Source organism: Populus alba, chromosome 14, assembly GCF_005239225.2.
Source record: "Populus alba chromosome 14, ASM523922v2, whole genome shotgun sequence".
Taxonomy (NCBI): Eukaryota; Viridiplantae; Streptophyta; class Magnoliopsida; order Malpighiales; family Salicaceae; genus Populus; species Populus alba.
In genome coordinates, this window is record NC_133297.1 from 10,105,393 (window position 1) to 10,125,263 (window position 19,871).

Below are 19,871 nucleotides of genomic sequence, written 5' to 3' on the forward strand. Positions count from 1 at the left end.
CTTTGATGATCAAATAGTCACGAGTTTGAATCTAGTCATTCTTATTTCAAGCTCAAATTAAAAACTTTCATTTAAGAGAACGTGTTAGAGAATAATATAAATCATATTTTAAAATTTATTCATAAAAAAAAATAACATTAATCTTTCTCTTTATATTGCATTTGAATTGAGATTAAAAAATCAAGGGGGTTGCATCAAGGTATTAGTATAGTTTTCCTTTTTTTCCCCATACTTCAATTTTTTTTTTCCTTCTATTATTTCCTAACAGTCGTTAATGTCAATTTATTACTCAGTAGTCGTTAATGACACCCATCGTCGATAGCTACAAGAAAATTGATAAATGTAAATAAAAATACTGATGGAAACAATATTACTGGTATATATGGGCAAATTTTGTTTATTAAGTTGAAAATTTTAGTAAGCTGGGAGGAATTTGAATTTTTGTAGAAAATTGATAACGATTCAAGAGTACTATTAAAATATATTGAATAAGTTTGAGTTAAATCAATGTTAACTAATTTATTTAGTTCATATAATTAATTAATAAATATTACCAATATTCTATATAGGTTTGATATAAATAATGGATGGTTATTTTTGGATATATCAAGTTTCACCTGAGAGGTTGCGCATGATGAATTATTGTTATGAGGTTATAAGTTCTATTAATTACACACTATCTAAACCGAGAAATATTAGTGGAGGCGGTATTAGATATTCATGTAAGAGATGTAAAAATAAAAAGTTTATCGATCTATATATTGTTACGTTACTTTTCTACAAAAGAGTTTATAAGGAAATATTTGTGTTGGTTTGCACACAAAGAACCATATGTTCTTTATGAGATCATTGTAGAAAGGATAGTTGGGTCAATCTCTAGTTTTAGCATTATGCATGAGGTTTTATATGATAATAGTAATTCTTATAGGACTATGGTTATAGATACGATATGAATGAATCTGGGTTATGCAGGTGAAAGTCTAATTGTACATGAAGAATCAAATGCAAATGTTGTTAGTTTTTTTGATGTTTTGAAAGACTTTAACAAACCATCATAGGATAGGTACACAAATCATGATAAATTATTGGTTGTTACGTTAATGTTTACCATCAAGTCAGATCATTAATTGAGTAAAGTCGATTAAAATAGAATCGTCGAATGAATGAGAAATATTTTACTAGAAGAAAATTAATATTTCATCTGAGAGTTTCCATATCCACTAAATAATATTTTTTACGTGTATCAACCATAAGCCACTATGACTTACTAGATATCAAGTACAAGCTAATAACTACCTTGACTATAAATAATAAATGATATTGCCAAGATTAATAATTAACCAATTATCCAATCCTGTTAATAAACTACTTGAATTTTTTAGATTTCATCACCAAGAATTTATCCTTACTCCTTTATCCCGTTTATATATGTGCAATTAAACTACCATTAGCTCTAATAACCGTCCATACCATTCTTTCTAAAATGGCTATTAACTTCTTAAATGACAAGTCAATTTCTTTATTTTTTCGGTTTCCTCTGCATTGAGTAATTTCTATAATTTGTTGGATGCTAATAAATGGAAAAAAAGCAACAGTGTAAAATAATTTGGTTTATATAGTTTTTTTTTTTTTTTTGCAGGATTTCTTAGAGACAAAAACTGCAGTTGAAAAGAAAGACGATTCATCAAGTTTTCCTTTTTGTTCGTCCGGTCTCAATTTCTCCATTCATTTGGGAACTACTTTATATAGACTCTAATATAATATTTCTTGGGTTTATCAAAAATATTTATTGTTCTTACACGTATTTTCTTCAATATTTCTTTTTGTATTTCTCAGCTAATTTAGGTACACGAGATGAATACTGATTTTTTCTTCTTGTTGCCGTGAAGTAGTTCCCTTGGTAGCAGATTCTTGGTTGTTTCGTTAATTTGTTTAAAAGCATGGTATAATGCATGGCCAGATCACAATCACCAGAAGCATGAATAATAAATATTCTTTTCAAACTATAGATCATTGTTTAAGTTCATGGCATGTTAACATGTTCTGCAGAACTTCATATATAATTCTTACCAAGGGATCTTATACAACATGCATGGAAGCTTGAATGCTCTCTATTCACAGTGCGCTAAGCTCATAGTCTCATACTGTTCTAAGTTGTGTTTACTGGTCAAAGTACAGATTCGTGACTGTACTGTGCTTACAAATTCATCGATGCTTCTTTTGATCGACAGAGATTTTTTTATTTATATTATAAATTCATGATCAGTTCTACTGAAGTGGCTTTAAGTCTGCACTTTATATCCAACTCTGAAACTTTTTCCTTCATATTTTATACAAGAAGACGACAAGCTATGGAGGGACAATATCTGCGTTCATGCATGCCCAGTTTGGACAACTCCATGAATCTCTTCAATTGTGTTTTCAAAATAAATGTTAGATAATGTTTATAAACTATAAATGTTATCTAAATGCTTCTCCCACATGTCAACATTGCTACTTTTCTACCTCGGCAGCAACATTACAAGGGAATGCTTTCATTTGCTGCCACGGAGAAAAAGCATGGAGAAGCATTCCCCACCATCTTTTCCACAGAAAGGTAAGTTCCCCTTCCCCCACCATTGCTAGTGTTATATATATACTCTGTTGATCACTCAACAACTGACTTGCAAGCGCCATCATCATCACTGAAGTAATTGCATTGAACTTTCTCGAAAGTAGATTTCTAACTTTTTATATTTATTTCATCGTGGAACACTTTAATTTGTTACAAATTGCTACGCATGCAAAGCCTTTTGTCAAGTTGAGCTTACACCTTACCCAATAAAATGCAATCACGCGGGCGAGTTGCTAGTTTGGACTAGTTAAGGTTTCTTAAGAACAGTGAAAATATAGAGAAAATTAATTTAAACACAAGTTATTATTATTATTTGTTTAGAATAAGTAAAGATCCAAGTAAAACATAACTTGAAAATTCAAAACAGGCACAAATCGTAATATGATGTAGAAAATCATAAAAACAACCTCTTGAAAACAAAATTTGGCCTAAAAAACAGCATGTGTCAGCTTCGTAAGAAGGTATAAATATAGAATACTGGATCAGCTTTCGACCAATATATATGCAAGGACTCCAAATAGACATGTGACCAAAGCATTTATGTCAATTTGAAACTAAGGTATTTGTTTATCTTAGGTGCTTAATTACCTTTCGAACTTCTTTCTATCCATGTGGTCTATACATGAACTCTCGAGTTTCCTGTTCTAAGGTTATCGCGACATTATTATTACATGTAATAACCTTTTAAATTAGTGGTTGGATCTATGACTTTCGCGATCAGAATTTCGGCTGGCATGTACATTAATAATTTACATGTGGAAAATTCCATTCATTACACCCTTTGATTCTCGGAGTTAATAATATTCAATTAGCAGAACACTTAATTTTTTTTGTAATTTATTTTGTTCATGATTAATGTGTATTTGGACTGCCACATTGCATATACGAATTTTATCGTTATCTATCAATATATATACTTTCATTAATAAAATCAAATCGGTATTTGAGAAAATCCCATCTTTGCTAACTATTTTAATTTCCATATATGACACGGGGTATCTTTTATCAAAATATTTTATCTTCTTGTTTAATTTGGAGTTAACATATATATATATATATATATAGAGAGAGAGAGAGAGAGAGAGCAGGCCTAGTGTTTGATAACACTTGCACATTGCATCCCAATGTGCTCATAATAAAAAGGAGGACGAGGAGGGACCCGAGTAATTGCACACATTGAGGAATTGGAAGGCGAGAGGGTCCCGCTATAAGTAACGTTAAGGTTTTTTTGGACGTTACAGATGGTGCTCATGGTGGTGCCCGTCCTCTTGTCTTCTCCGAACAATTAAAAGGAAGCCAAAAGCAGTACATATCAGATGCACATATCTTAATTTGACGGAATATCTTGATTGCAAGATTCCTAACCCAATATTCTCTCTCACACATTTTATTCGATTTGCAGATATACGTGTTTTCTTCTTCATGGGCAGGGGTTAACAGTCCCTAGCCCCCATCACCAACATGGGTGATGGGTTCGGGATAAGGCATCTCCAGCCTATCTCACCTCAAGTGAGGTCCCCGTTTAGGCTCGAGCTTAAGGCTCTAGGGTCTCATCACCGACACAAGATCTTGGTTTGGGCTCAGGATTGAGCTTTGGGGGTCCCATCATCTTGTGTATATTACAAAGAATTGTTTTTTGGAATGAATACACTACAGTATTTCCAAAAGGTAGAATATACTCCACTCGAGCCTATCAATTGACCACATTGCTCACTCGATTCGATTTGACCACCAAATAATTAGATATTGACGCGGGTGGTAAAGGGCTTGAAAAGGCTGGGATATTCGTAAGAATTGGAATCACACCGCCTTGAACTATCCAAGAGAAAAAGAAGAAACCTTATTGCATATTTTCTTTTTCTTGGATTTAAACTAGGCTTCCCATGAAAAGATGAACAATTTCTGGACTTTACAGAGAGCTTTTGCCACTGTCCTGCGATCATATTACATGACTGGAAGAAACTCTCAACATCATGAGTGTTCTTAGTCAACAAACATAATCACCCAAAATAAGAGAAAACCAGGGATGAGCTTCAACTATGTTCCTATGACATGGCACTGGGTCCACAGTTCGCCCACCCACCCAAAAGCGTACGGATTTGCTTCAAACACCATGGCTGTTCAAAAACTGCATGGATGAGGATTCGCGGGAGATAATGGCAACCACGTCACAACTGCATTATTGGGGTCCACTTTTCAGATTCCAAACAATGTACAACACAAAAGGAAATGGAGCAACACAACGATCTGCCCTTTTTAGCTCATCGCTTGACCGATATCTACTTTCTTGCTGCATAAGCAATCGATCGACATTCATTTTCATTATAAAGAGAGGATAGGTATTTGGAACTTGGCACTGCGACAGTCTGCTTGCACAACATCACTGTACGGTGCTACAGAATTTTGCAACACCTCACCGGGCATTAATTAGCTTGATGGTCCTTCGAATTTATCTCGCAGCAACTCGTACTTTTTAAGTTCTGCCATGGAGAGGGAGGGAGACAGCTCCACCAACACCTGAAAGGAGGTGACATTTAGCATTTAGTAAAAAGAGGAGGGGGAAGCAGCAGCAGTGTTGTGCATAAGAACTAAATAACTAAGCTGACTTGTAGATGCTACCATCCACTAATCAGAACACATTGCAAATAATTGAGATGATCTGCTTCCAATGTCCAGAAACTTTTGAAACGCACTAGTGCATGAAAACAATGCCATGCAAATTTATATTGTATGAATGTGAAGGCTAAATGAAAAGGCTCAAATATTTAAAATATACACTAAAATTAATTTTTTTGCAGAAAATGGTGTTCAACTTTAAAATATTTTATTCTGATGTAACTGTATCAGCCACATTAGCTTTTGCCCGTCAGTTTTTGACTTTGTGGATAGCAAATTGGAATAACTTAAAAAAGGAGTTTGTTCGAAAAGAAAAATAGAAGGGACAAAATCAAAGATTTTAAAGTTAAGGAACCACTTAAAGAATACTCAAAATTTAGCAGGGAATTTCAGTTTTACCCTGTTAAAAATCAAGTACTTGGGCAACTCAATGCAACTTTTCTTCCACAGTTGATTAGTCTTTCTGTTCACAAGATGTTCAGCTGAACAAATTATACAAATCTTATAGTTTATCCTATTAGCATTAGATGGTGAATAATTGTAACTTCCCTTGTAACCTCAAATGCCATATACCTTAATGAAATCATTGTACTCCACAACGACAGAGTCAGCTTGATCAACAGTGGACGGAGATTCTGGATCTGAACTCAGAACCTGAGTGATGGAAATAAATAATATAAGCACCTCTTCAGAAAGGCAGCTGAGTGAAGGAGAAAATACGGATTAATCCTGTGGGGGGGGGGGATCACGATATATGCTATTTAGTTTTAAGATGGTGAATCAAACAAAATCATCAGCAATGCACTTCTGCCCTGCAGTTCTTCAACTACTTCCATGCATATTTCAGACATGACCTACCCACCTTTCGCTTTGCAGCATGAAACCAAGCATCTGCACACAAGGCGTACATGTCTGCTCCAGTGAAGTTTGGGGGGCATTTCCTAGCTATCGAGTAAAGAGAGACATCTTGGTGCAATGTAAACTTACGGGTGAGTGCTTCAAGGACCCTGGAAAGAAAAGAAATTGGTAAAGCCCAAGAATGAGTGCATCACATCAATTGCAAATTCTCAAAATTGGAAGATCACTAACCGCTCCCTATAAGATGCATCAGAGTTAACTCCAACATATAGCAGCTTATCGAATCGGCCAGGCCGAAGAAGTGCTGGGTCAATAAGATCTGGTCGGTTGCTTGCCCCTATGATAAATAGGTCCTTAAACAATCACAAAGAAACATGGAATTTTATCTTTTAAACTAAAGAAAACAAGCAAACAATAAATAAATAAATAAATAAAATCCTGATTAAGGTAAAAAGACCATGAGTTCAATACCTGTGTAGAATCATTTAGGCCATCAATCTCTGCAAGCATCTAAAGAGGAAGAAATTTTACAACGTTAAGTAGCCATAAAAAAATCATTGAAAACAATCTTCCTAAACCAGAAAAACATCTTCACCTGAGAAACCACTCTGTCCATAACACCCCCAGAATCTCCTGAGGCACCCCGAGCAGGAGCGAGAGAATCAAGTTCATCAAAGAATATAACACATGGGCGTGCTGATCTGGCCTGCAAAGAATGTGCTATGAACAAATTGCACATAGAAGCAAAATCACAGCCAAATTGAAAGTCGTACAGGGAATAAATATAAAACTAATACTCTGATGGGGTATTGGTTCAAAGAGGAAATATATTCTTACCTTCTGGAAAATGTCTCGGACATTTTTCTCTGACTCACCTATGTACATGTTGATCAGTTCAGGCCCTTTCACGCTTAGAAAATTTAAGGAACACTCTGTTGCAACAGCTTTTGCCAATAAAGTCTGAACTTCAAAATAAAGATAACAGGAAAGAAATTATGAAGCAATCTCTTCTTTTCAGATAATAACAATATTGCACTTTATGATGTTGGAACTCACTTTCCCTGTTCCAGGAGGACCATATAGAAGAACTCCAGACCGTTTACGCAACCCAGATGAAAACAGCTCTTTATGCAAGAGAGGTAACTGCATATACAGCATAGATAAACAATAAGATAAAGATACAAAAGAAAGCACACACTACTAGTTGGAGCTCCAGTTATAAAATTATTTAAGACAGTTAAGCAATTTACAAGCATTGGCAGCTGAATAAAAAACCAAGTGGCGGACAATATAATTTGCAAACCATAATGCATTCCCCAAGTTTACAATTTGAAAGAAAGGCCTAAGACATCTTAATAGCTGACTTCCTTAATGTCATCAATATGTTTGTTCATTCTTCAAACTTCTTAACCCTTTCCCACTACATACTCAGTGAAGATATAGCTAACTTCCTTTCAAACCTATAAATTTAAGAAACGTGACAGAACCTGGGGTAGAATCTCTAGTTCTCCGAGGATTGAAGGGTGATGGTGGTGACAAGGATGGGAGGACCATTTTTCAATGTGTATCTCAGCCATCGAGCTAAAGAAACGTAGACATCCTAACCATTATCATCAATTTGCCAAATGTACTACTAAGCAAAATAATTCAGATCTTAAACCTGCTCTGACGAGATTGTTTATGTTGTAGATAAAGTAGCCTGCTTCTATTATAAGGTTGAAATAGTAGACCATGCTAATTTGACATGGGTAGAAAATTGAACAATATGACAGTTAAACATGTTATAAAAAATATGCTTGAATCATCTGGTGCACAGCTTAAACTTTAGAAGAAAGATGGGAGGTTGAGTTAATAAAGGAATGTTTCAATCTATGTGCTTTTAGAAGCCAATAATTGAAAGAATCTTGAGCAAAAAGCAATTGTGGAGGCCATACAGATAAGTAAGAGGTTCACCTGCACGGTATCTAGAATTGATTTCTTCACATCTTCGAGCCCACCGACATCTTCCCATTTCACATTAGGAACCTGTGACAAATAATCAATAGTCAAACATCCTTCCCATATAAAACAAAATCACACTCAAAAATGAAAATATGACATTCATTCCAAAGTTTGAAACCTCTAACATTATGTTTGGGAACAAAATAAGCTTGAACTGGAAATAAGAGGAAAGAAAGTTAACGAGAACGTGATTTTCTCCTTTGATATTTGGATGGAAGCGATTTGAAAGGAATGAAAATCAAGAGAAAGTTTACAAATCTACAATCCTATCTTTCAATTTTTTTGAAAAGAGAAGCTTAAGAGCAAATGGGTAATTTCACTCATTTTCCTCTCATTCTCTCCATTTGGTTTGGAGAGATGATTTTTAGTGGGCACATGGGAAAATTTTCCCTCCAATTTCTTTCCTCAAATTTCTCTCTGTTTCCTGAACAAGGCAAAGTAACTTTCCATTCTTATATTTCTATAACCCTCATCCCTCCCTCCTAACCACCATGTAAGAAAAACTCTTTGTTTGATAAAATTGATGATGTAACATCAAGGTTTCAGTCACAATTGTTGAGGTAATTTACCTTTGGAGTACCCAGTGCTGTTGCATTCCTCTTCTTAGACCGATCCAAAGCTTTAGCTAAATATTCTTTTTCCACAGCCTGAGGCATAGAATTGGATGACTCATTCTTCTGCAGTGATTGGCCTCCTAGAGAACTGTTCAAGTCTTTGGGCTCATCTTTGTCAACTTGAACATTTACCTTGGAGACTAAGCTTGCGCCAGCATCAGCAATGAGAGCATGCAAATCTCTAGGCATGAAGCCAGATGTCTGTCCAACCATGTCCTTTATTGCATCTTCTATCCCAGTCTGCAAGAAGCAACCATCTAAATCCATCAAAATCAACACACACAACAGAAAAGAAGTATCAATATCAACACGTATTAATCCTTAATGGCCTTAACCAGTGAAAAACAAGTGAATACTTGAGCTCAGCGAAACTTAAATGGACAGTAAAACAGTCCATAATATTTTCTTATGACAAATAAATAAATGTGCAATGAAAAGCGTACTAGAAATGGAAGCTTTCAGGTAATCTCAAAATTCCAAGAAACACACCGTCAAGCCACAATGTATTGGTGCCATGTACAGAAAAGAGACTGACTTTTGATGAGTATGTGAGGGGAATGATGGTTTCTATCATTTACTTGCAGCAATTATCTACCAGAAAATATGGAGAAATCACGGAAAATTTATATTTTCCACGTACATTAGAGAGGAGATTAGAACCACTTTGCAGTGACTGGGACAGCATTTCAGCCCTATGTTCTTCTGTCAAGGGGCCCATACTTATCTCATGGCTGAAGCAACGCCTAACAGTTGGTGGCAGACCCTCAGAACTTTCAGCAGCGGCAACTAACAGAACCTGATGCCTAATTTTTCCAGTATCCTTGACAAGCTGCATCAGAAAGGCACAAGAATAAACATCCTTGACAACCATAATGAAGTACAGGTTGTACTTTCTGACTTGAAATTACTTTCGAATCTTAAAATATGAAACTGATCATTTGAGTGGTCCATGGAGTACTTTAGTCACATACAGACACTTTGCGTGTTCCAATTATTGTTCTATTAAACTGGCTGGGTCACCATAGATGATTTGTTTATAGCCAGTCAAATCAAACAACAAGAACAAAGCTACACCAAAAAGTTGCAACTTACGAAATAATCATTTGATTTTTCTCCAGAGTAATTGTCTTCATCTTCAGAGACTGGTTCAGTAAACTCCCTAATAACTGATGCAACTTCAGAAGAGAGGCCAACTTGATCGTTTGGTGAACCCTCATGCGACATCAAATTTCGAAAGACATCAAAATGGCGGAGAAGAAGAATTGTAGGTGAGTATCTGTCACAGGCAGAACAATGTTGAAGAGCATGCTAGATTAAGAGATGTCACCACTGAACTTAGATAAGTAAAAAATGACAACAAAACTGTTGGTGCAATCTCATAGATTCTGGTGAAAAGCCTCCAGTTTAATGGCTCAGTAACACTTCAGTTAAATGGGTGATTAGGATGTCGGGTATTGGAAAATGTGGAATTTGGAACTACCATGGAGTAAAACCAAAACATCACCTATTCAGAATTATTTTAATGAGGGATACCAGGTAAAGGACAGAAAAATGGAGTTTAAAATCTATCACTAAAAGGTACCACAACAGTGAAGCAAGACTCAAGTATGTCATTATTCATTAGTTGCAGGACAATACACATTAACCCAACAGAGAATTGCTTCACCTTTGAGCTGTGTGGAAAGCTTGAGCTAGTGCAACTGATGTCTTTCTATCAGAAGATGCTGTAAGATTATGACAGCTGAATTCCACGACATGGATGCCCAAGCGACGAGCAACATGTCTAACAACAGTCCTCTTCCCACACCCTGCGAAAGTAGCACTGTAAAATCATAACCAAATAGCATGTCTTGGCAATTACTGCATGGCAATAAAAGATCTAATCAAGAGGATATAGTTTGATAAAATAGCGAGCAAACTTTGTAATGCAAACAAAGAATGATGAAGCATGAAACAAACCTGCCAGGCCATATAATAGGACAGCAACTCTGAATTTGGAAGAAAGTGCTGAAGGACACAATGGTGGGGTGAGTATGGAGGCCAAAGTCTTCACTGTGTCCCCTTGGAGAGGTGCAAAACCTTTAGGTCCATCAATCAGAAGATCTGGAGGAACAGAAGAAGGAACAGTCCCTCCAAGCACAAGGGCTGTTTGAGTATGGTTGACTCTAAGAACAGCTTCATCTGATGGCTCCATGGCCACAACCTGAGGATATTATTCACCTTCAATTACACCCTTGACTCATTCACCCACTACCAGGCATTCACTGCTACCAATCAATAGATTTACAAAAAAAAAAAAAAAAAAGAGATTACCTTGAAGTAGACGATGTTATCACTTCTATCTTGTGACCTCTGGCCACAAGGAATACAAACAGTAGAATTGCAATTCCAATCTATACGAACACTAAATATATCACCTCTGGCAAGACATCTATCAACTTCAAAGTATTTCTGCAATGCCAAATCAATCATCTCCTGACGTTCTTCAGCTTCAATCGATGAAAATCCCTTCAGAGATTCAAGAGTACCACATTCTGGTATCTTAACAAAAGAAACCCTCAAGTGTGATGCATATCTCGGTAATCGAGCCAACGGTTCCAATCCCACACTGATAGCTGAATCCTCACAATTAGCACTAACATCCTCATCACAACATGTTTCACCATCCACTTCAAAAAGCGAAGCCAAACTCTCATCTCCTCGGCGTACAAGTGATTTAAGACACGATACATGCAACCCAAGATTAAAAGCCAAGAGAGGAGAAAGATAGGCAATTTCGCGATCTAATAATAAAGAAGGGTCATCGGGAGGAAAAATACAAGTAGGAAATAAACGCATTGTAGTACAAGAAATTCGTAAATTGGCATTGGATTTCAGCTCATTCTCATTATTTCTGGGAGGATCTAGAGCAACAACCTGAGCAATTCTCTCTATGTTTGCCTCAACATTCTTGATAAGCACCTATCATCATCATCATATTTTTTGAAAAAAGAAAAAAAATCAATTAATCAGAGCGAATTCTTCTTCTTGTTATTATTATTGTTATCAACATCATCACCAAAGAAAGTTGTGTATAGTAATTACCAGTGAAGAAGAAGTAACTGAGAGTCTCTTGAGAATGGAAGTGGGAATGGCAAGGAGAGCAGAATCATCGAAAGAAGAAGCTAGTTTGTCCTCGGATAATCGGAGAATTCCTGCCAATAGCTGTAAGCTGGGAGACGGGGAAATGTTGTCTGTTGCGAGTGGGAGTTGGCTTTGTTCACTGCTAGTGCTACTGAGTGGAGAGGAACGGAGGACGGAACCGATGAGGATTTTTGTGGAGGAGAGGATTAGAGGCTTCCTCCTCCTCTCCACCATTTCTAATTAGATAGTAAAACCCTAACAATTTACCAAATTATGATTTTTAGAGAAGAGCTCGAAGGATTGGATTGGATGAGCCTGCAAAGAGAGCAAATCGAAGAGTTTGCAATTTCCGGCAGCTGGTCTAGCATCGTTGACGCCATAATCTAACTGTTTCAACGTTAGCAAAATTCTTGGGCCGGTCCGGAGTTAACTTGGAAATATCTATACGAAGCCAGACAAGTAATAGCCGGGCTCAGTCATGCGGGCCTATGACCTAATATGGAGACATTTAAGATGCCTCGAAAGGTTTTTTCGTATGAGGTTGCCAAGAGTGAGGCTAGTCGGCCATTGCTGGCTTTTGCTTAATGCGCGGGACAGAGGGAGGTGTCGTGTGGGTGTCCCATCAAAACTTGAATTTGATTTACTGTTAAGTTTAAGTTTTTTTCGCATGTGCAGTGTTGGTTAAATTCATGCTATTTTGGTTTGGTTAATTGTAAAGTCCAAATTCTTTGAGATTGTTGTGTTTATCAGGCCCATTTTGTTTTTAAGATTATTTTTATTTAAAAAAATCTATAACAAAAAAAAGTATTGATTCATTAGTTGCTTGCCGAGCTTTTAATGTATAAATCTTATATTAGGGGCTTCAGAGATTTTGAGAGAAATAATTGACTCGACAACGTATAATAAATAGTGTTGTCTTTTAGCCCTTCTGCAGTTATAATAAGGTGCTTTGTCTTTCATTCTTTTCTTCCTCCCTTCTTTTACTTTTGCCAAACTTTTCTTCTTTCCAGTATTCCATGATTTAAGAATTTTAATTTTTTCATAGGAAGAGCAATTTGACAATAAAAAGGATTTCTTTGGTTAGATAAACCAGATTTTCTTTCTTTATGTTTACATAAAACCTCTTTCAATTTTTTCTTCCCTGTACCATTATGATTTCTAGAAAAGAAAAGAGAAATGTATCTCTTAAAGGTGATTTCAATTTCAGATTTGAAAATGAAATCACTCGTCAAAGATCTCCAGCTATAAGGATTGGCTTAGATTTGAGAACGATGGTGTTCAAACTTCTTATGCTGGGAGAAGAGATGAAGACATTCTCTAGGAGGTTTCAAACCCAAGGAGACAATTGAGGTTGCCCAAAACTTATATAGATGACACACAGAGTTCAGTGACTTGAAACCAATACTGGCCAATGCTAGTTCGCAAAGAGATTATACAGTGGTTGTCCTTGAAGCTAGTGACCGTATTTCTTAAGTCATTAGAAATATGGTGAGGGTAATATTATCATTACTGCCCCTATATGTCTATATATTTTGAATACTTGTTTCCCTTATAGGGATTTGTAAATAATGTTCTGAGGTATTACAACTTCAATCCTTCTCAGATTCATCTCAATGAGCGAACCATTCTATCCTCGTTTGATAAGTTATTGAGGATTATGAATAAGGAGCTTATGGTTATGGTATTTAGGCAATATTATACCTTGATCAATAGGTACAACTCCAAATTGGACTATACCCATCCTAAGGTCTTATAGTGCCATCGAACATCACTATCACCCATTGCTCCTTTTATTCTTTTTATTTATATATATATATATTATATATATATATATATATATATATATATATATATATATAAATGAGAGGACTTTCCTCTCAAGGTGTTCTTTATATGCCCATTTCACCTATTGACAAAGGCCAAAACCTAAGGGATTGAAAGTTCCCCTTTCAGTGCTACTAATCAAGGTATAACATTACCTAAATACCCTGACCGTAGGCTGCTCATTCATAATCCTTAATGACTTATCAAATGAGGATATAATGGTCTCACTAATTGGGATGGATCTGAGTAAGACTGAGGTTGTAGTACCTTAGAACATCCTTTACAAATCCCTATAAGGAAAACTAGTATCCAAACTTTTATAGACATATGAGGGTAGTGATGATAATATTACCCCCATCATATTTGCTAGTGGCCTGAGAAATACGATCACTATCTTCAGGGATGACCACTATATAATCTTCTGGTTGATTAATATTGGCCAGGGTTACTAGGTCCCAAGTCACTAAACTTCATGTGTCATCCACAGGAGTCTTAGGAAACCTCAGTTGTCCTTTCAGGTTTAAAACCTCCTAAGGAACGTCCCCATCCTTTCTTTCAGCAAAAGAAGGTTAAACACCATCCTTTTCAAATTTAAGTCCAATCCTTATGGTCGGAGATAAGGGTATTCATAATTTGGTTTGGTTCGGTTTAGACTTAAAAAACCAACCAAACCGAGTTATATTGGTTTTGTAAAATATTAACTGGACCGGATCGAAATCAGGTTCAAACCGAATTGGTTCAGTTTAGTTAAATTTGGTTTTGTTGTCATAAAACTGGAAAACCTAATCCTATCACCTCTTTCTAAAGGAAGATAAGATGTGTATTGACCAATTGTCTCCCTAAAAATCTCATAAGCCTCTAATGCAAGATTACACATTAAAGGCTTAGGGCAACTGATAAGTCAATTTTTTTTTTTTGTTATAGATTTTTATTAATAAAAAGAATCTTAAAAATAAAATGAGTATGACAAACATGCCAGACCTAAAGAACTTAGGCTTGGTAGTCAGTCAAGCTCAAGATAGTGTGGGTTTGGCAAACATGTCAAATCCAAAGAACTTGAACTTGGCAATCAACCAAGCTCAAGGTGACATGGGTCTCTCAAACATGTTAAACCCAAAGAACTCGGGCTTGGAAATTAGCCAAGGCCAAGGTGGCGTGGGTCTGGCAAACATCTCAGAGCCAAAGCACTTGAGCTTGGAAGTCAGTCAAACCTAGGTAGTGCAGGTATGACAAACATGCTAAACCTAAAGCATTTGGATTTAGAAGTTCTAAAACTATATATTTGATTTTAGATGATCCTCTAAAATAAAAGTATTGAAGACATGATAAACTGTCATGTCTCTCTATCTAGAATAATTATTTGAATTATTCATATTGATTAAATGTTTTCCCTATATTTATAGGTGTAGACAAGGTCTCTTAAGAGATCTACCATACTTACTATCTCATTAATGACATGTAAGAAATAATTGTCTCCCATTAATGTCGTCAAAAGCAAAGAACTTTCTATTCCTTTTTTCTCTAAAAACAACAAGATTTATGAGGTATAAATACCCCATGAACCATCTAAGTAAGAGTTCAGAACTTTTTATCTCTTAAGATAAACTCATATAAATTTCAAAATATTAACCAACTTAAAACTCAAGAACAAATATCTTTGTTCCCTGAATTTAAAGTTATTTTAAATCATTTATTTCCTTTCTCATAAATATATTGACTTTATCATCAAATGGTCTTTAAGTCACCCCCCTGATTGAGACTATTTTTTTGCAAGTACTCAAGCTTTTACCATAAGCCTGAAGTTTCTTAGTCTAAAGAGAAGAAATCCAAGTATCTGAACATATTGATTAACTACCATCCTAAATACTAAATAACCTATTATTTATATATTTTGGATATTAGGACATCATCATTGGCATGTTCTGTGGGAAATGAGCAAAAAATTAGTTAATTCATGTTTCTCAAAAGCTCTTTCCATGGTTGAACAACCATGATACAACAGTTGCTACGCCAACGACATGCTAGTAGCTATGCCTAGGCTACGCTCCACGTGGCTACACCAGCGGTTATACAAAGCTACCACAGCGGTTATACAAAGCTACCACAACAGTTATGCTCCAAGATTACGCCCACAAACTACTTTTATATAGGATTGTACACACAAAAGGTGTCACCAATACTTCAAAGCTCTGATGATACATAAAAGGTAGCACTACCCACTAAAAGTATTTTCTCTCTTGTTTTTGCTAGGTCAAATCTCCCAAACATATCTGTTTGCAAGACTTGAGGGAGCTCTGATGATATTTGAAAAAACCACACATATGTTTTATACAATGTACACACTTTCATAAATATCTTTATAAATAACTTAGATTTTTATAAGATATTTATATTAAGAGATATTTATATAGTAACATATGTTTGGTGATTTTTATGTTCATCTTATCAATCAAATTGGTTTGCATTTTAAATGTTTTTTGTTTCAGGGAGGAGCTATGCCCTGAGAACTTTACTACCTTCTAAAAGATGATAAAGATGTACACTTTACATTTGGAACCTATGGAGGGGATGGAATCGATAAAGCAGGCCAAGGGATGGCTTCTTCCAAATTCTGTCTAAATATTGCGGGGGATACCCCTTCCTCCAATCGCATGTTTGATGCCATTGCGAATCAATGTGTTCCTGTGATAATAAGCGATGGCATTGAGCTGCCATTTGAAGATGTCCTAGACTACTCAGAATTCGGTGTATTTGTTCGAGCATCTGATGCTGTTAATTAAAAAGGGGTACCTCCTGTATCTTCTTCATGGAATTAAGAAAGACCAGTGGACCATATTGTGGGAACGATTAAAGGAAATTGCTCCACACTTTGAATATCGGTATCCATCCCAGCCTGGTGATGCTGTGGATATGGTTTGCGAGGCTGTGTTACGCAAAAAATCTTCAGTACAATTTAGACATTACAGGAAGAACAGATATACGAGATCAGAGGCTTTGCTGAAGAGAATTTGACATTAGAAAATGCTACGTCAAAGCTAAAGAAATTTCTTGGTCTTGCATCATAGTAGATACGTATGGTGCTCAGCTGATTGCCAGTTTTGGGATCAGATTTCAAGCTCGTTTTTTTCTGAATATCTGTAGGGGCGGTTGTTTTCCTGTCCACAACTCCACATAGGATCTGTTTAGAGTGCTCAGGTAAGATGGCCTTTGAGCCGAACCACGGGTCCCTCTTCCCCTCGCTTGCGTTGACTAAACAAAAGTAAAAAAGATCTAAAAAAGACTTCGTTTCCAGTTATAAATTGAGTTTTCGAAATTGCATCATATATTACTAAACTGAATACCGAAGAGATGGAACAGCACAAATCAAGAGAAGAATTCATTATGAAACCACCTTCGAGCCAACTACCTGAGCTGTATGGTATTTATAAGAGGAAGAAGAAGAAGGCACTCAGCAACTTTGTTAAATCTCAGATTGAATGGAATTTATAAGAAGCAATCATAAATTAGGAATTTCTGAGCTCCTGACACCAGAAACCTCATAAATTAGGAAACCGCAAGTTTAGAGAATATTAAGTTTCAACGTGTAAAACCTTCCTAGGAAGGCCAAGCTGATAGTAAAAAAGTAGTAAATTTTAAGGTTTAACTAACTTCATTTGCAAATATAGAGTACAAAGGACAAATAGATTTGTAGTAGCTAAAAACAATCTTTTTCTCAAAGAACAAGACTGGACTATTAGTGCTCTTGCAAACATAAATAATGTCAGAAACCAAGCAAAGTTAACAGTAAGTATAGTGAACAACTGCTCTGATTTAAGACTAAAAACTGTAGGATCTCAGCAATTTCTTCATGTCCAAATCATACTCCCTCAGGATCCACCTTCCCTTCATAGACACTCAATAATTGAGGTACTTCCTCTTCAAATTTGGTCACAAACCTCTCCAGAAAGCGCTTCTCCACAGGAAGCAACACGGTATTCAAGCTGATATCTTTCTTGATCAAACCCTTTGACCACAAAACCTGAATAACCTTACACCTGGGGATAATTCTCTTCTCTAAGCTTAAAAACAAGATAACAGGGCAATGCACAATCTCCTTTGAAGGCCACCCCATCTTGTTCACAAAAAAATCCATTCCTTTCATGATTTTCTTCTCCGATAGCATCATACAATGGGGATGCTTTCTAAATGCTGAAAGAATGTCATCTTTAGTCCAACCCCACCTCTTATATACCTCAAAACAGCGTTCCCAAATTGACTTATTGCACTTTCCACAAAGGGCATGCACAGCCAGCACAAAAGTTGATTTATTTGGATCAAATCCCATTTTTCTCACTTCCTCTACATTTTCACTAAACTCTTCATGATTTTCCATCATAGCTTCAGGGAAATGTGTAAGCAATAACGAAATGCAAGAATGTGGCACGCCTACTTTTCTCAAAAGCTCAAGATTTGGTATAAGATTCTTTGAATGATCCTCTAGAAATATCCAAGTGGTACGCTTAAAAGCAGAAACAATCTTTTCATCAGAACGCAAGATTGTTTTGAGAAAGTCGTAAGAGGGTACAATCTGGTTTTCCAAGCTTCTAGTCAATAGGGTTGGGTCTGAAGAAAGAGTTCTGGCAAGGTGAGGCTTTGACATACCTAAAGAGAGAAAGAAGTCAAGTTTAGGCAAAAGTGTATTCGTCGGACTGGATAAAAGAAGAAATGGGCGCTTTTTAACAAGACTTGAGATCTGGGTTCTGGAGAATCCATGGTTTCTTAAAAGGGTCAAAACGGAGTCTGGTCTTTCAGGGGATTGAAACTGTACCTTTTGCGATGTTAAGATTGCAGATTCCAAGGGCAACCCACATGAATGTACGAGGTAGTTGATTGTGAAAGAGTCTTGTTCTGTTGAAATTTTGCAGCTGATTGGTTTTGGAAGCGGTTGATTTGGAAAAGAGACATGTGGGTTTCTGTTGAATTCTCGTGAGAAGGAGAAGTGTCTTTTGGAAGGGGAAAAGGAGAAGATTGATGATGGATTGTCCAATCTTACACAACAGATATTTTGGATGAGCTCCATGTTAGAACTTTTTGGAGGATAAAGAATGCTTGCGACTCGCTGCTTGCAGTGAATGAGAGCGTACCGTCGGTTTAAACCCCCGCCACTCGCCCTTATCGGTAGTGGCTTGGCTCTCCACTTTTTGGAGGCTAAAGAATGCTGGTAGTGAATGAGCGTAGCGTCTATATGCCACTGTTTGATATTGCGGTAAAAATTAGAGGTGGGTTAATTTTATTAAAAAAAAATTATATATTTTTATTGTTTTGATATTAAAAATAAAATTTTAAAAATAAAAAAATATTATTTTAATATATTTTTTCAATAAAAAATATTTTAAAAAACAACTATTATTATATTCTCAAACCTCTCAACTCATGATTTTTTCCATATCTACTAGCTCATTGTCCCGTGCTAAACCATGGGTTGTAGTAAAATTTCTTTTAAGTGAAAAAAGTGGTTTAGGTATTGGTAATGTGTTTACTAAAATAAAATGATTTTAATTATGAATTAAATAATATTTCTATCCGATTCTAAAATAAAAAAACATTTGATTCACCTTAGTTAACCTGGATTAAACTGCAAAACTTAAAAGGATAATCTTAAAAAAATAATTGAAAAGCTCAATCTCGAATTAACTTAATTTTAAAAGATAAAATTGATGAAAAACAAAATTTGATTAAAAATCAAAGTGAACTTAGTTAACTAAACAAACTCGCGACGAAAGTCATGCACGTAACTGGATTCAATTAATTTTTTATCCTAGAAATTATTTTTATTTTAATTACACGACAATAAAGCACATGATATTTTTTTATGTAAAACAATATTAAAAAAAAAACCATGATAGGCACGTGGAGACGAGACAACAGAGGTAGATCATTGACAACAAAAAGTGAAATTGTATTATTATAAATTTAGAGTTAAATAAAAAAACAAATTATTAATAATAAATGGTGAAATTATATATTTTTTAATTGAGGGACAAAAAAAACATTAAAAAAATATATATATATCTTGGATGTCGCAAATCAACCCATCAAATTGCTCTGGATAATAGACTCAATTGAGTTAAATGATTATTTTATAATTTTCTTAAGCCAAAAAAAATAAAAATAAAGCCTAGCTGTGTAGGACTAGGCACAAAAATAAAATAGCCTATGTGCATGGGCTTTTTAGCCCAAGT

At 35.6% G+C, this 19,871-nt stretch overlaps 2 protein-coding genes and 1 pseudogene across 2 annotated transcripts; 1 reads left to right on the forward strand and 2 right to left on the reverse strand.

Moving 5' to 3' along the window:
- Positions 1 to 4,439: 4,439 nt before the first annotated feature.
- Positions 4,440 to 12,273, reverse strand: LOC118041940 (peroxisomal ATPase PEX6). Its single transcript, XM_035049450.2, has 16 exons — positions 11,788 to 12,273; positions 11,017 to 11,664; positions 10,663 to 10,906; positions 10,370 to 10,511; positions 9,796 to 9,979; positions 9,344 to 9,532; positions 8,659 to 8,943; positions 8,042 to 8,113; positions 7,145 to 7,231; positions 6,926 to 7,048; positions 6,684 to 6,794; positions 6,560 to 6,598; positions 6,320 to 6,441; positions 6,093 to 6,237; positions 5,804 to 5,884; positions 4,440 to 5,131 (listed from the first exon to the last, which is right to left on the reverse strand). The coding sequence occupies exons 1-16, from the start codon at positions 12,058 to 12,060 to the stop codon at positions 5,042 to 5,044; spliced, it is 2,835 nt and encodes a 944-aa protein (XP_034905341.1). The 5' UTR covers positions 12,061 to 12,273; the 3' UTR covers positions 4,440 to 5,041.
- A 2,349-nt stretch (positions 12,274 to 14,622) lies between these two features.
- Positions 14,623 to 16,669, forward strand: LOC118041710 (probable arabinosyltransferase ARAD2; annotated as a pseudogene).
- A 590-nt stretch (positions 16,670 to 17,259) lies between these two features.
- LOC118041866 (uncharacterized) lies at positions 17,260 to 18,844 on the reverse strand. Its single transcript, XM_035049382.2, has one exon. It carries the CDS (start codon positions 18,707 to 18,709, stop codon positions 17,507 to 17,509), a length of 1,203 nt encoding a protein of 400 aa, XP_034905273.1. The 5' UTR covers positions 18,710 to 18,844; the 3' UTR covers positions 17,260 to 17,506.
- Positions 18,845 to 19,871: the final 1,027 nt, after the last annotated feature.

Coding starts and splice junctions, on each gene's coding strand:
- LOC118041940 (XM_035049450.2), bottom strand. CDS start 12,060: ATGGTGGAGAGGAGGAGGAAGCCTCTAATCCTCTCCTCCACAAAAATC. Junction 8,944..9,343: donor GTTCTAATCTCCTCTCTAAT/GTACGTGGAAAA, acceptor TGCTTCTTGCAG/ACTGGGATAGAAGATGCAAT. Junction 7,232..8,041: donor CAATTCTAGATACCGTGCAG/GTGAACCTCTTA, acceptor CTGTATATGCAG/TTACCTCTCTTGCATAAAGA.
- LOC118041866 (XM_035049382.2), bottom strand. CDS start 18,709: ATGGAGCTCATCCAAAATATCTGTTGTGTAAGATTGGACAATCCATCA.